This window comes from Saccopteryx leptura, chromosome 11 (assembly GCF_036850995.1).
Source record: "Saccopteryx leptura isolate mSacLep1 chromosome 11, mSacLep1_pri_phased_curated, whole genome shotgun sequence".
Lineage (NCBI taxonomy): Eukaryota > Metazoa > Chordata > Mammalia > Chiroptera > Emballonuridae > Saccopteryx > Saccopteryx leptura.
The window spans coordinates 54,675,710-54,688,154 of NC_089513.1; the positions used below are offsets into that span (position 1 = coordinate 54,675,710).

The 12,445-nt window shown below is 46.8% G+C and overlaps 1 protein-coding gene across 1 annotated transcript in view; it reads right to left on the minus strand.

The window, feature by feature from the left end:
- Positions 1-12,177, minus strand: part of LAMA1 (laminin subunit alpha 1) — a 196,766-nt gene extending 184,589 nt beyond the window's left edge. Inside the window, exon 1 of the mRNA XM_066353047.1 lies at positions 12,050-12,177. Within this exon, the coding sequence (XP_066209144.1) occupies positions 12,050-12,122 (73 nt within the window). The 5' untranslated portion in view covers positions 12,123-12,177. The remainder of the gene's footprint in view (positions 1-12,049) is intronic.
- Between the last annotated feature and the right edge of the window lie 268 nt (positions 12,178-12,445).

The window sequence follows — 12,445 nt, forward strand, 5'->3', positions numbered from 1 at the left end:
GACAGGCAAAGGACAGGAGCAGTAGGTGACTGGGGACACAGCAAGGCTCTAGAGTCTCCAAACCTGAGAAGGTGCAGATTCGATCAGGAGAGAAAGAGGTCGCCCAGATATCGCAGAGGAAAAGGTGCCTGAGGTTTGTCAAGTTAGAGGGGTTGAGAAAGAGGAACATGGCACCAAATAATGCCTGCATTTGGAATATATCTAATACCTTTTGAATGAATGAAAGAAAAAAAAAAGATCCAATCAACCAACAATTCAAATCTGTGAGACCAAATCTTATTCCAAAACATGAGGCATTCTAAATGCTATATGTCAGTGGTCCCCAACCTTTTTTGGGCCACGGACCGGTTTAATGTCAGAAAATATTTTCACAGACCAGCCTTTAGTGTGGGACAGATAAATGTATCACGTGACCAAGACAAGCGTCAAGAGTGAGTCTTAGACAGATGTAACAGAGGGAATCTGGTCAGTTTTTAGAAATAAAATATCGTTCAGACTTAAAGATAAACAAAACGGAAATAATGTAAGTTATTCATTCTTTCTCTGCGGACCGGTACCAAATGGCCCATGGACCGGTACCGGTCTGCGGCCCGGGGGGTGGGGACCACTGCTATATGGGATCAGGTGCACTTTAAAAAGAAAGGCCTTCACAAGCAGCCAGGTCAACAGAGCGAGACTCACACTGCTCATTTATACAGGAGCTCAACAACTGATAAACACCTACTGAGCACTCACCAGTGACAAACACTTGATGTGGGGCTGCTGAGACACATAGAAGGAACTGACTTTCTCTGAGCGACTTTAACAATTCAGGCTCACCATGCAGGGACCCTCACAACTTTGGGTGTGTGTTATCATCCCCCCTGTACGGAGCAGTCAGAACAGACAACGAAGCAGTCAGACTAGAATGAAATAATGAGTGCGGCGGCAGGAACTCTGCATGCGCAAAGCATTAGCTTGCACGTTGCGGCAGGCACGATGGGATCAATGCCCCAATCAGCACCCCACGGACAAGGCAGGGGTTACTGCAGGTATTGCGTCCCCTCCCATGCCTACATGGCGGCCTAGGGGCCTTCACTGGCATAGCAAAGTTTATGGTGTTCACTTGGTGGCTCTCAACCCAGGCTGCACAGTGGAATCACCTAGGGAGCATTTTAAAAATGCTAATGACCAGGCCCCACCCCAGCCCACGTAAGTCATAATCCCTGGGATAGGGCCTGGACATTGACGTTATTAAAATCTAATGTGTCTGACCTGACCAGGCGGTGGTGCAGTGGATAGAGTATCAGACTGGGAAGAGGAGGACCCAGGTTCCAAACCCCGAGGTCACGGGCCTGAGCGCACATTCATCTGCTTTGAGCAAGGTTGCTGGCTTGAGCAAAGGGTCACTCAGTCTGCTGTAGCCCCCCTCCCCCTGGTCAAGGTATGTATGAGAAAGCAATCAATGAACAACTAAGGTGCTGCAACAAAGAATTGATGCTTCTCATCTCTCTCCCTTCCTCTCTGTCTGGCCTATTTGTCCCTCTCTCTATCTCTGTCACACACACACACATAAAAATCGAATGTGTCTGCATTAACTGTGTCTACTCCTCTAGAACACACAGAAGAGGGGGCCAGGCAGTGAGCTCAGAACTCCCCATGGAAGAAAGGAAGCCTAAGGAAACACACATCACCTAACAGGGTGTTCAGCAGACAAGATGTTTCTTACAACTCCAGCTAACACTGAGTACATCTCTGCCCCATCCCAACCTTGCCTTGCCCTGCGACTCAGCCTACTGCTTACAACGTGAACCTACATGTTTACAAACAAGCAACATATAGATGGCGACTTCCACCATTATGAATTTAATTCCTCCGCTCCTTTTTGACTATTATATCTTATGGAAAACATTTTTTCCAATACATGCACTTTTTGAGAACTCCAAAAACAAGTCTACCAAGAATGTCATCAACCACCCTGGAGTTGTATTGAGGACAGTAGCAGCCAGTGATACTCAAAACACACCAGCAGTGGTACATCCCTAACTTTGTGTCCTAATCTTTGTTCAGTGCATGCATGCATGAATGAATGAATGAGTACACAGCAGAAAAATTAGAAAAATGGAATAGAAACAACAATGCCACACACAAAAAAATTCCTACCTCAAAAAGGTATGGACTATTTAAAATGCCAACTCCCTTAAGGAAAAATAATGGGAGTTTCCAAAGGCATTTCCCATGTTAGCGAACATCTCAAAATGAACAAAAGTAGGCTAACAAAGCCAGAGGAGTGTGAAAAAGAGTTGGGAAAACTAGGTTTTGCACATAAACTACCTTTGTAGAGTTGGGTATAGTGGATCTAAAAGTAGAAACTTGTACTTATAAAATAAATATGTCCAGGGGATGTACTGCACAGCACGGTGACTATAGTTAATAGCACTGTCGTGCATGGGAGAGCTTTTCAGAGTGGATATGGAAAGTCTTCTATATGTGGTGAATGTTAACTAGACTTACTATGGTGATCCTTTCCCGATATACATATTTCTAATCATTATGTTCTATACCTGAAACGAATATTATATGTTAAGTATACTTCAATTTTTTAAAAAAAGAAAGAACTGTCATAATTAGAGATCCAGAAGAAAGAGGCTGAAGAGATAGACAGTGAGAATTCTGGTGAGTGAGGAGCGTGCTGGCCCAGCACAGGGTACAGCCACAGGGAGAGAGAGAAAGCCAGGCGGGGACAGTTCTGCAAACAACTATGTAAACTAGAAACCCACCGAGTGTGCTTGAAGATGAATGGGAATAGTCTTTGTGCCTCTGGATTCCAGAATTTAAATATGGTTTCTTAAAACAGAGTTCAGATCCCACGTAGCCCTGAGTGGTAACCGCTGAGGGTATGAAGAGCAGGAGGCTGGAGGACCTCGTGCCCAGAGCAGGTCAGGATTCGGCGGGCTTGACATCCAGGGACTAAGAGAACTGTTTTGTTTTTTGGGTGTTTTTTTTTTGTATATTTTTTACCATTAAAATGTAAGCAAAGTTTCTTTTTTAACTTTTTTTTTAAGATTTCTTTTATTTTTATTTTTTTATTCATTTTAGAGAGGAGAGAGAAAGGGAGAGGGAGAGACAGAGAGGGAGAGAGAGAGGAGAGAGAGACAGAGAGAGAAGGTAGGGAGGAGCTGGAAGCATCAACTCCCCTATGTGCCTTGACCAGGCAAGCCCAGGGTTTTGAACCGGCACCCTCAGCATTTCCAGGTCGACGCTTTATTCACTGCGCCACCACAGGTCAGGCAGAGAAGCGTTTCATGGTGGTAAAGCAGCCCTGCCACCTTGGGAGCACTGGTGGGTGCTACTGCCCTCCTGCTGCCAATGACTCAGGTCTTAGTACTAGAACCCTGCGCCCTCCATTTATTTGTATAAATTATATATTAAAAGTAATTGCCGGGAGCTAAGGTTTTTTGATATTTGAAGAAAAAAATGCCCCTTCATTTTGGCTTTGACTGACAGCATTCAGGGTGAGCCATCTAAAAGAGGACCAAGTGGCCACTCTGGCTGGGGAGGAACTCTGACTTGCAAAATACAGTGCAAATTCGGAAACAGGACATTTGATCACGGCCATCAGAGAACCAAGCTGTCCGAGGGCACTAAGCCGCGGGCTGTGCATCGGTGGTAGCCTTAGGTGTTAGGTACGAACGGGGTGGGAATTCAAGAGAGGGAGTAAGGCGAGCAAATCGTGCAGCTGGAAGTCGGTCAGTATACCCCGTTCAGAGCGAGAGGAAGGTGTTTGGGAGAGAAAAGTGAGGGTGGGGCTGGCTGCCTGGGACTGAACTTGGAGGGATCACAGAGGGCGGTGGCCTGTGGGCAGGAGCAGGGGCCCGACCAGCAGAGGGTGATCCTGAAGGCAGGGCTGTAGCCTGGCCTCCCCGCAGGCGACTCGAGTGAGGGCAAGAATGCCAGCATCACTCCAAGGGGCTGGCTGCGGTCATTTAGACAGCTGGTGATGGTTTGCAGTGGTAAGAGGAAAAAAAACAAAAATAAATCAGGGAGTTCTTTAAAGGAAGAAACAAAAATTCAGAGGGGCATTTTGGACAAGGAGATAAAAGAAGCAAAGAAACGGGGGGATGAAGCCAAGGTAACCGGAAGAATGTCACAGACTGGGAGAGACAGGGAGGGAGCCACTGGGGCAGGAAAGAATGCCTGTGCTGGGACGGCAGCAACAGATGAGCACTGTTGGGAGTAAAATTCTGTCTCGACCAAAAGGTTGGAAGACACTTAAATGTGCGGTGTATAATAATCAGCATTGTGGCGTGAGGTTTTTTTTTTTTCCTTTCTGAATAGTCTCCTTTAACTAAAAATGATCTACTAAACTTAAGCATCTTCCTTGTTGCAGAGAATTTCCTGGGGTTCTGGAAGTAAACTGCGGAGCAATGGAAGAAAGTCAGGAAATTCTCGAGGGAACGGGGGGGGGGGGGGGGGGGGGGGGGGGGAGATGGCACTTTCCATAAACACTGATATGTCTAAATCTGACATCCCCACCAGCAATACAGGAGGTTGGTTGTCTGGCACAAGAATTGGAGTCACACTGTATGCGGGGCCAACAGCTCAGACTTGAAGATAACTTCAGGAATGAAAAGATTCAAAATTCAAATGGTAGATTCAGAAGAGAAAAATTAATGCGCACACATGCTGAACGCAGGATCTTATGTATTTCTACATGAGAGTTTCGGGATTAGCTCTCTGAGTAAATGCTTACTGAGGCAAGAATGTTATCTGACATCTCACTGCCTCCATTGTCTGTCTCCTGCCCCCAGTCAAGACACTAAATCCCTGGGCTTAAGTCAACCCACGGAAAGCTCTCCCATCCAGACTTGAGAAAACAAAGACCCAAGTGGAAGGATTCTGTACTGTTAAATGGTTACTCCAGGCATGGACTGACACCTTCAATATAAAGGACATGAAAATGCAAGAACCCAGAAAAGTGTGGTGTTTCATGCTGCAGTAGCTCCCTGGCAGGCCTGTTCCGACAGAATCTAAGTTCATGACCTGAACTAAACAACTTCTATAAAAGATAGTTTTATCCTCATTAGTTTTGAAATGCACTTATTTACTCAATTTCCACAAGTACATTTCAGTATTTTAGAAATAAAAGAATTATTTGTAAGTAATTGTAAATAATCACAATTGTTGTAAATAAGCTACAGACATTTTTCTTGTTCATCGAAACATTTCTGAAAACTGTAACTAAAATCTACACCTGTGCCTGACCAGGTGGTGGCGCAGTGGATAGAGCATCGAACTGGGATGTGGAGGACCCAGGTTCAAAACCCTGGGGTCGCCTGACCAGGCAGTGGCGCAGTGGATAGAGCGTCGGACTGGGATGCAGAAGACCCAGGTTCAAGACCCCGAGGTCGCCAGCTTGAGTGGGGGCTCATCTGGTTTGAGCAAAAGCCCACCAGCTTGAACCCAAGGTCGCTGGCTCCAGCAAGGGGTTACTCGGTCTGCTGAAGGCCCGCAGTCAAGGCACATATGAGAAAGCAATCAATGAACAACTAAAGTGTTGCAACGTGTAATGAAAAACTAATGATTGATGCTTCTCATCTCTCTGTTCCTGTCTGTCTGTCCCTGTCTATCCCTCTCTCTGACTCACTCTCTGTCTCTGTAATAAATAAATAAATTAATTAATTAAATAAAAAAAACCCTGGAGTCGCCGGCTTGAGCACGGGGTCAGTGGCTTCAGTGTGGGATCATAGACATGACTCCATGGTCACTGGCTTGTGCCCAAGTTCGCTGGCTTGAGCAAGGGGTCAGTCGCTCTGCTGTAGCCCCAGGATCAAGGCACATATGAGAAAGCAATCAATAAACAACTAAAGAGATTAAGGAGCTGCAACGAAGAATTGATGCTTCTTATCTCTCTCCCTTCCTGCCTGTCTGTCCCTATCTGTCTCTCTTTCTGTCTCTTTCTCTGTCTCTGTCACAAAAAAATAAAATAAAATTCACCTGTGGTCTATCAGCAAGAGTTCTCTCTGGCTGTCTTCAGTGAACTTTTTTATTCAAATACAAGTTTAACTTTATTCACTGGCAATTATTTCTAAAATTAAATTTCTCTGTGTCTCCCATAAGTGTTCCCATCATAAGTCATACTTAGTGATAAAATAAATTATTATCATAAACTTCTAATAGAATTATTCTCAAACTTGACTTCTCTATATCATAAATCTCCTAAAATATAGTTTTAAAAATTACTTATTGTTGAAGGAATAGCTTACTATTATGGTAAATAATACTTTTAGAAGAAGTACAATGTTATGAAAGAAGTCAATGATCTAGTTTTTAAATTCCAAGAAATCTAGGAAACATAGGTCTAATACCTTTCTGTGAAAATACCATCTTGGAAGGGACAGGCTGGAAGGTGGAAATTTTACATGTATAGACAATCATTAAGAGATGTATTACTGTCCTGCTGTAGGTATATCGAAGGAGTAGTATTGGGTAGGGCAGTGGAGAGAGGAATACTCTTCCGTGTTTCGTCAGAAAATAACTGGTACCTCCCTTTACTACCAGGGAAGAAGTAGGTTTCATGGTCTAGCTTGCTTTTAAGAGTTATATGAAGAAACATCTATAGAAGGGCACTGAGTAAACAAAAGTAGTAGTAGCCTCAAAATAAGGTGACCAAGTCAAGACTTCACCTTTTTCTGTACAGCCTTCAGTATCTTTTGAATTTTGTATCAGGGGCATGGATAACCTATTCAAAAATATTTGTATAAGTTGTTTGACTCATAAGTACATTCAATTTGACTCAGTAAAGATAGGTGACTATTAACTTTCAGGAACATTGCAAAGCAATGAATACACGCATGTTAATAAAACAGTCCTTGCCTTCGAGAAGCCCAAGCCAGTGAGTGAGGCAGAGTAGTGAGCCAATCGTTTACACCAGGGGTCCCCAAACTTTTTACACAGGGGGCCAGTTCACTGTCCCTCAGACTGTTGGAGGGCCAGACTATAAAAAAAAACTATGAATAAATCCCTGTGCACAATGCACATATCTTATTTTAAAGTAAAAAAAACAAAACGGGAACAAATACAATATTTAAAATAAAGAACAAGTAAATTTAAATCAACAAACTGACCCGTATTTCAATGGGAACTATGCTCCTCTCACTGACCACCAATGAAAGAGGTGCCCCTTCCGGAAGTGCGGCAGGGGTCGGATAAATGGCCTCAGGGGGCCGTAGTTTGGGGACCCCTGGTTTACACCAATGGGAACAATAGCATGATAGCAGCACTGTGTGGAGAGCTTCGGGAGAGCATCCAGGACCAGGTAGGTTTTCCAGAGCGTTAGAACCCAAACAGGAGACTGGTCCTGCACTTAACAGCCGATGCCGGGACACACTGGTGAGCAATGAATAGGTGCAGGAGTGCCCATAATTATGCCCCTCAGCTCTGCGACAAAAAGGCGTGCTGGAGTCCCAGCCTCCTTGGCTTACTCCCAATGAAACCACGCCAGTGTTATTTTGTGCTTGTGTGCTATGAAGTGAAGGGTTTGGGATGTGTTGGTCCAACTTAGAGTGGTGTTTCTAGAAAAATTACAGTGGTGGCAGTATTGAAGAAGGACATAGGGAAAGAGGGAGGCCTTGATGAGAACCATCACAATATTTCATGGGAAAAACAAACAATAGCTAAGCCTAGTCAGCAGTGGGGACAGAAAACGTGAGACAGATTGAAAAGATTTTCAGTTGGTAAAATCAACAAGTCTTAACGACCTAATGAATGTGAACAATAAAGAGGGAGAGATGGCCAGGATAGCATGTACATAGGACAGGCGCCATTGTAAGAGCCACCATCATAGATGGCATGCCTGTGACACTGGGACACGCCCAACACTGTAACAATGTTTTGTAAGTGTTACTCAATCACATTAATCCCATTCATTTTATAAACAGGAAGACCGAGATGTTAAAAATTCAGACACATAAAGAAACTTGGCCCTGGCAGGTTGGCTCAATGGTGGAGCATCAGCCTGGCATATGGATGTTCCAGGTTCAATTCCTAGTTAGGGCACACAGAAGCTACTTTTTGCTTCTCCATCCCTCCTCCTCCTTCTCTCTCTCCTTCTTCCCCTCCTGCAGCCATGGCTCAATTGGTTCAAGCATATTGGCCATGGGCATTGAGGATGGCTCCATGAAGCCTCCACCTCAGGCGCTAAAAATAGCTCAGTTGTGAGCATGGCTTCAGATGAGCAGAGCATCCACCCCAGACAGGGGTTGCCGGTGGATCCCAGTTGAAGCACATGCAGGAGTCTGTGTCTGTATCTCCCCTCCTCTCACTTGGAAAAGAAGAAACAAAAACGAATGAAAGAAACTTAACCAATGTCATGGCTCATCAAAGTGACAGGACTGGCATTTGAGCCCAAAATTATTTGATTCCAAATCCAGACTCCAAATTTCTAAACAATTATACTGTATATCCCAGAGAATACAGCTTGGAAGAGGGTCTCTCCAATAATTCTGTGTAAAATAGTAATATGTAGCAATGCTTGCAGCTACCATCTATGAGGATTAACTCCATGCTAGGCACTGTTCTGAGCAAGTCTCTTGCACTGTTTCATTTTATTACTAACAGCTTCTTGCAGAGAGGCAACATTATTATTCCCATTTGACAGATGGCAAAACTAAAGCACAGAGAAGCTAAGTAATTTGGCCAAATTCCCATAGCTAGTAAGGCCAGAGAATAAAACGCCTAAAGCATCAAGATTTATTTTGTCATTTTCCCATGGAACCTTTCTCTAGGTGATAATGAATATCCACAGGACTTTATGAATAAATTATTATAAAATGGTAGGGTGCCTCAAGGACGATTAGCTTGAAAGAAATGGTCCTAGAAACATTTATGGTAGTGGCTTAGAAAGCAGTGCAATTCTAAGAGGGCACAAGACACTACAGGACAGTGTGTATGTTTATTTAATATCCTTGTCACATGTGAATTTTCAATCATGCTAGATTAAGTACAGATGCAGGCTTTATATTTCATGTCTGAAAAAGAGGAAGGAAAAAATGAATCGACTAAAGAGCTAGAGATGTAGGAGGTGGGCAGTAATATTTTTATTATTTATATCTTTGTTTCCGACTGCTAAAATCAATATATTTTTTAATGGCCCTTACTTGGGCAGCACAGCTACAGAAAAGAAAAATGCACCTTTAAAATCCATTTAGGCAAACACACTTTACTAGTGAGTATTGCATGCTAAATATAATACCATGTCATTTATGAGAATGAAGTAAATTTTCTTTCATTCGTAGAATAGATTTTTTTCCCCCTATACTTGGAATTGTCTGTTTATTACTTAGGGGGGTGGGAAAGGATAGTTTAAAACAGGAGTTGGGCCCTGGCTGGTTGGCTCAGCGGTAGAGCGTCGGCCTAGCGTGCGGAGGACCCGGGTTCGATTCCCAGCCAGGGCACACAGGAGAAGCGCCCATTTGCTTCTCCACCCCTCCGCCGCGCTTTCCCTCTCTGTCTCTCTCTTCCCCTCCCGCAGCCAAGGCTCCATTCATTGGAGCAAAGATGTCCCAGGCGCTGGGGATGGCTCTGTGGCCTCTGCCCCAGGCGCTAGAGTGGCTCTGGTCGCAACATGGCGACGCCCAGGATGGGCAGAGCATCGCCCCCTGGAGGGCAGAGCGTCGCCCCTGGTGGGCGTGCCGGGTGGATCCCGGTCGGGCGCATGCGGGAGTCTGTCTGACTGTCTCACTGTCTCTCCCTGTTTCCAGCTTCAGAAAAATGAAAAAAAAACAAAAAAAAAAAAACAAAAAAAACAGGAGTTGATGAGTCAACCTGTGAAGTAACTACAATTTGATGTAATTGTGAGCTTTGAATTTAACATAACATTATTTTTAGAAACACACCACCTCTTACAATATATTCATTTACAAGGGCTGGCAAAAGTAGGTTTACAGTTGTTCGTATGGAAAAATACATGCAGGTTACGATTATTACAATAGCTTTATTAACTCAAAACAATGTTACAATGACACAGTGCACTTAGGTGCAATGGTAAGTGTTCAAATTGCTGACCTTCATTATTTACACATTCTTGTAGTCTACTTGCTAAACTCTTTTTTCCATACTCACAACTGTAAACTTGCATCTGCCTACCCCTGTATAGTTTACTTCAGGCTGGTTATATTTCAAAGAAAATTAAGCCATTGGGTCATATACCATCAATCATAAGATAATCCAGAGAGACTGCAGAAATGACAGAGGATTGCTAATAACTTAAATGTTATTAGATAATGATTGTTTTTAAAAATATAAGCACCAGATAGCCACCTCAGAGATGATACAGGTCAGTATTATTTTATTATTTTACTGTGACCATTTTATATCATTTCACTAATTCATGCTATCTACATGGGGCACAGATTATTATTATTATTATTATTATTATTTTTAATCAAAACTCTCTCAAAGACGCCTATTAGGAGGGGTGATGGTTGACGTGGTGGGGGGTGGAAGGCAGAGTGAAGGACTCAAAGGCTCCAGCTGTGGGTGGTTTTCCACAGCATCTAAAAGCAGGAAAGCCCCATGGGGTCCACTTTCTCCAAACACCATTCATAACTGTCCAGGCCAAGTGCTGAGCCCCTGGAGGGGCACGGAAAACAGTCAGGGCATCTCCTCTGTCTAGGACTTTCAATTTCTTCTAACAATAAAAATGAGTCAAGCTGCTCTCTCTTCACCCTGTGGGAAACCTGGACGTGTTCATTTTCTGCAACCTGAAAGAAAGGAGTGGGGCTTGCAGCGTCCAAGCCCTCTCTCCCCCAGGCCGGTTCCCTTCTCTCCCTGCGAACCCCCCCCCCCCACTCCAGGCCCTTGTCCAGCGCAGAGCAGACCTCCCGCTATTCAAAGCTGTGTTGTCAGCTCCAATCCAGTGCTTTCATCATGAATGCTTGAATGAATGACATGGTCTCGTTTCTGCACAGCTACTAACTCAGTTCAGCGCCAAAAAAAACACATCTTTCCCACGACGGTATTTCGTGTTCCGTCTACCTATTTTTGACGTGTGTTTTTCCTTAAAGATTTATTTAATGAAATGTGTATTTGTGGGCATATGCCCATGGTCATTTGTTGCATACATTAAGATGTTTTCAACAAATATTTGTGACCACTTAGCCAACAAGCAGCGACTCTGGGAAGACTTAGCCCCGTGGGCAGAGTGGGCAATGGGGTTGTCCACAGACGAAAGGGAGGGTTTCTCTTTATCTCTCGGCATTGACAGAAGCTATGAAAATTCGCTTCGGGTTTCTGCTCCTCCGAAACCTCGCCACGCGAGCCACTGTATCCGTGTGGCGACTAGCAGGCGAAGTCCTCCCCTCGCCGCCAGCTCTCTCACCCGGAGCGACCACGATCGGAACCTGCGCGAGGAACCAGAGGGCTTGGCCACCTCGGGGGCTGCAGGCACAAAGAGCACGGCTTCCGAGAGCGTCTCTGCGCCCCGGACGCCGTCTGCTGGGGCCGTGCGGGCCTGCCCCCTGCCGAGGACAGCTGGCCACGAGCGCGCTTCTCACCGTGGTTTCTCCCCACCTGGGCCGCGAGCGCTCCGCAGAGCCCACCCCTTTCCGGCCGCGGACGATCGGGCTTCCCACCGCAGGAAAATGAGGAAGACTCGGGACAACGCCTTTCTCATTCATTCCCCACGCGCGTCCTACAGCCCCGCACCCCGCCAGGCAGAGCCCAGGACCGCCGCAGGGTGGGCGCACCGCCCCCCGACGCCCCACGGCTGCCACCGCCGCGCCGCTGTCTTCAACGGCTCCCCTGTCGCAAACGCCACGGGTGAACCCCCAGAGCCCTAGCCGAAAGGCGGAGGTTCGCATGGGGCGGTTGCAACCCCACGAGGGGCGGCATCGCCAGCCCTCTCCCGCCGAGCGGGGGAGACACTTCTAGGGGCCTCGCGGGACACCCACGTGTCTGATCCACCCGTTGGAGGTGAGCGGGGATGCGCGCACCGACCTAAGAGGAGACAAAGCGGAGGGCTGTGCCCGCAGCGGCCCCCGCTCGCCCGGGGACCGGGACCGGCGCTCACCTCTCTGCTGGCCCCGCGCGGCGACCCAGAGCACCGAGGCCAGGAGCGCGACTCTGCAGCCGCCCCCGCGCATCTCGCCGCCGCCTCCGGTCGGGGGCTCCCGAAAGAACGCCGCAGCCGCGCGCGGGGACTCTCCGCAGAGCGCGAGTCTGCTGCTGCCCCGCGGGGAACTCGCCTGCCGCCCGCCCGCCCCTCGGACACACCCCCCCGACCTCCGCCACGCCCGCCCCTTCCCTTCCCTTCCCTTCCCTTCCCGCCCCGGCCCGGCCCGGGCGCCGGAGACCCCTCCCCCTGGGAGGCCCGGGTGCGCCGCTCCGCTCGCTGGGACCCGCGGGGACCCGCCGTTCCCAGGCCGCGCTCGCGCTGTCTGCCGGCCCCGCGCAGTGCGCACAGCGT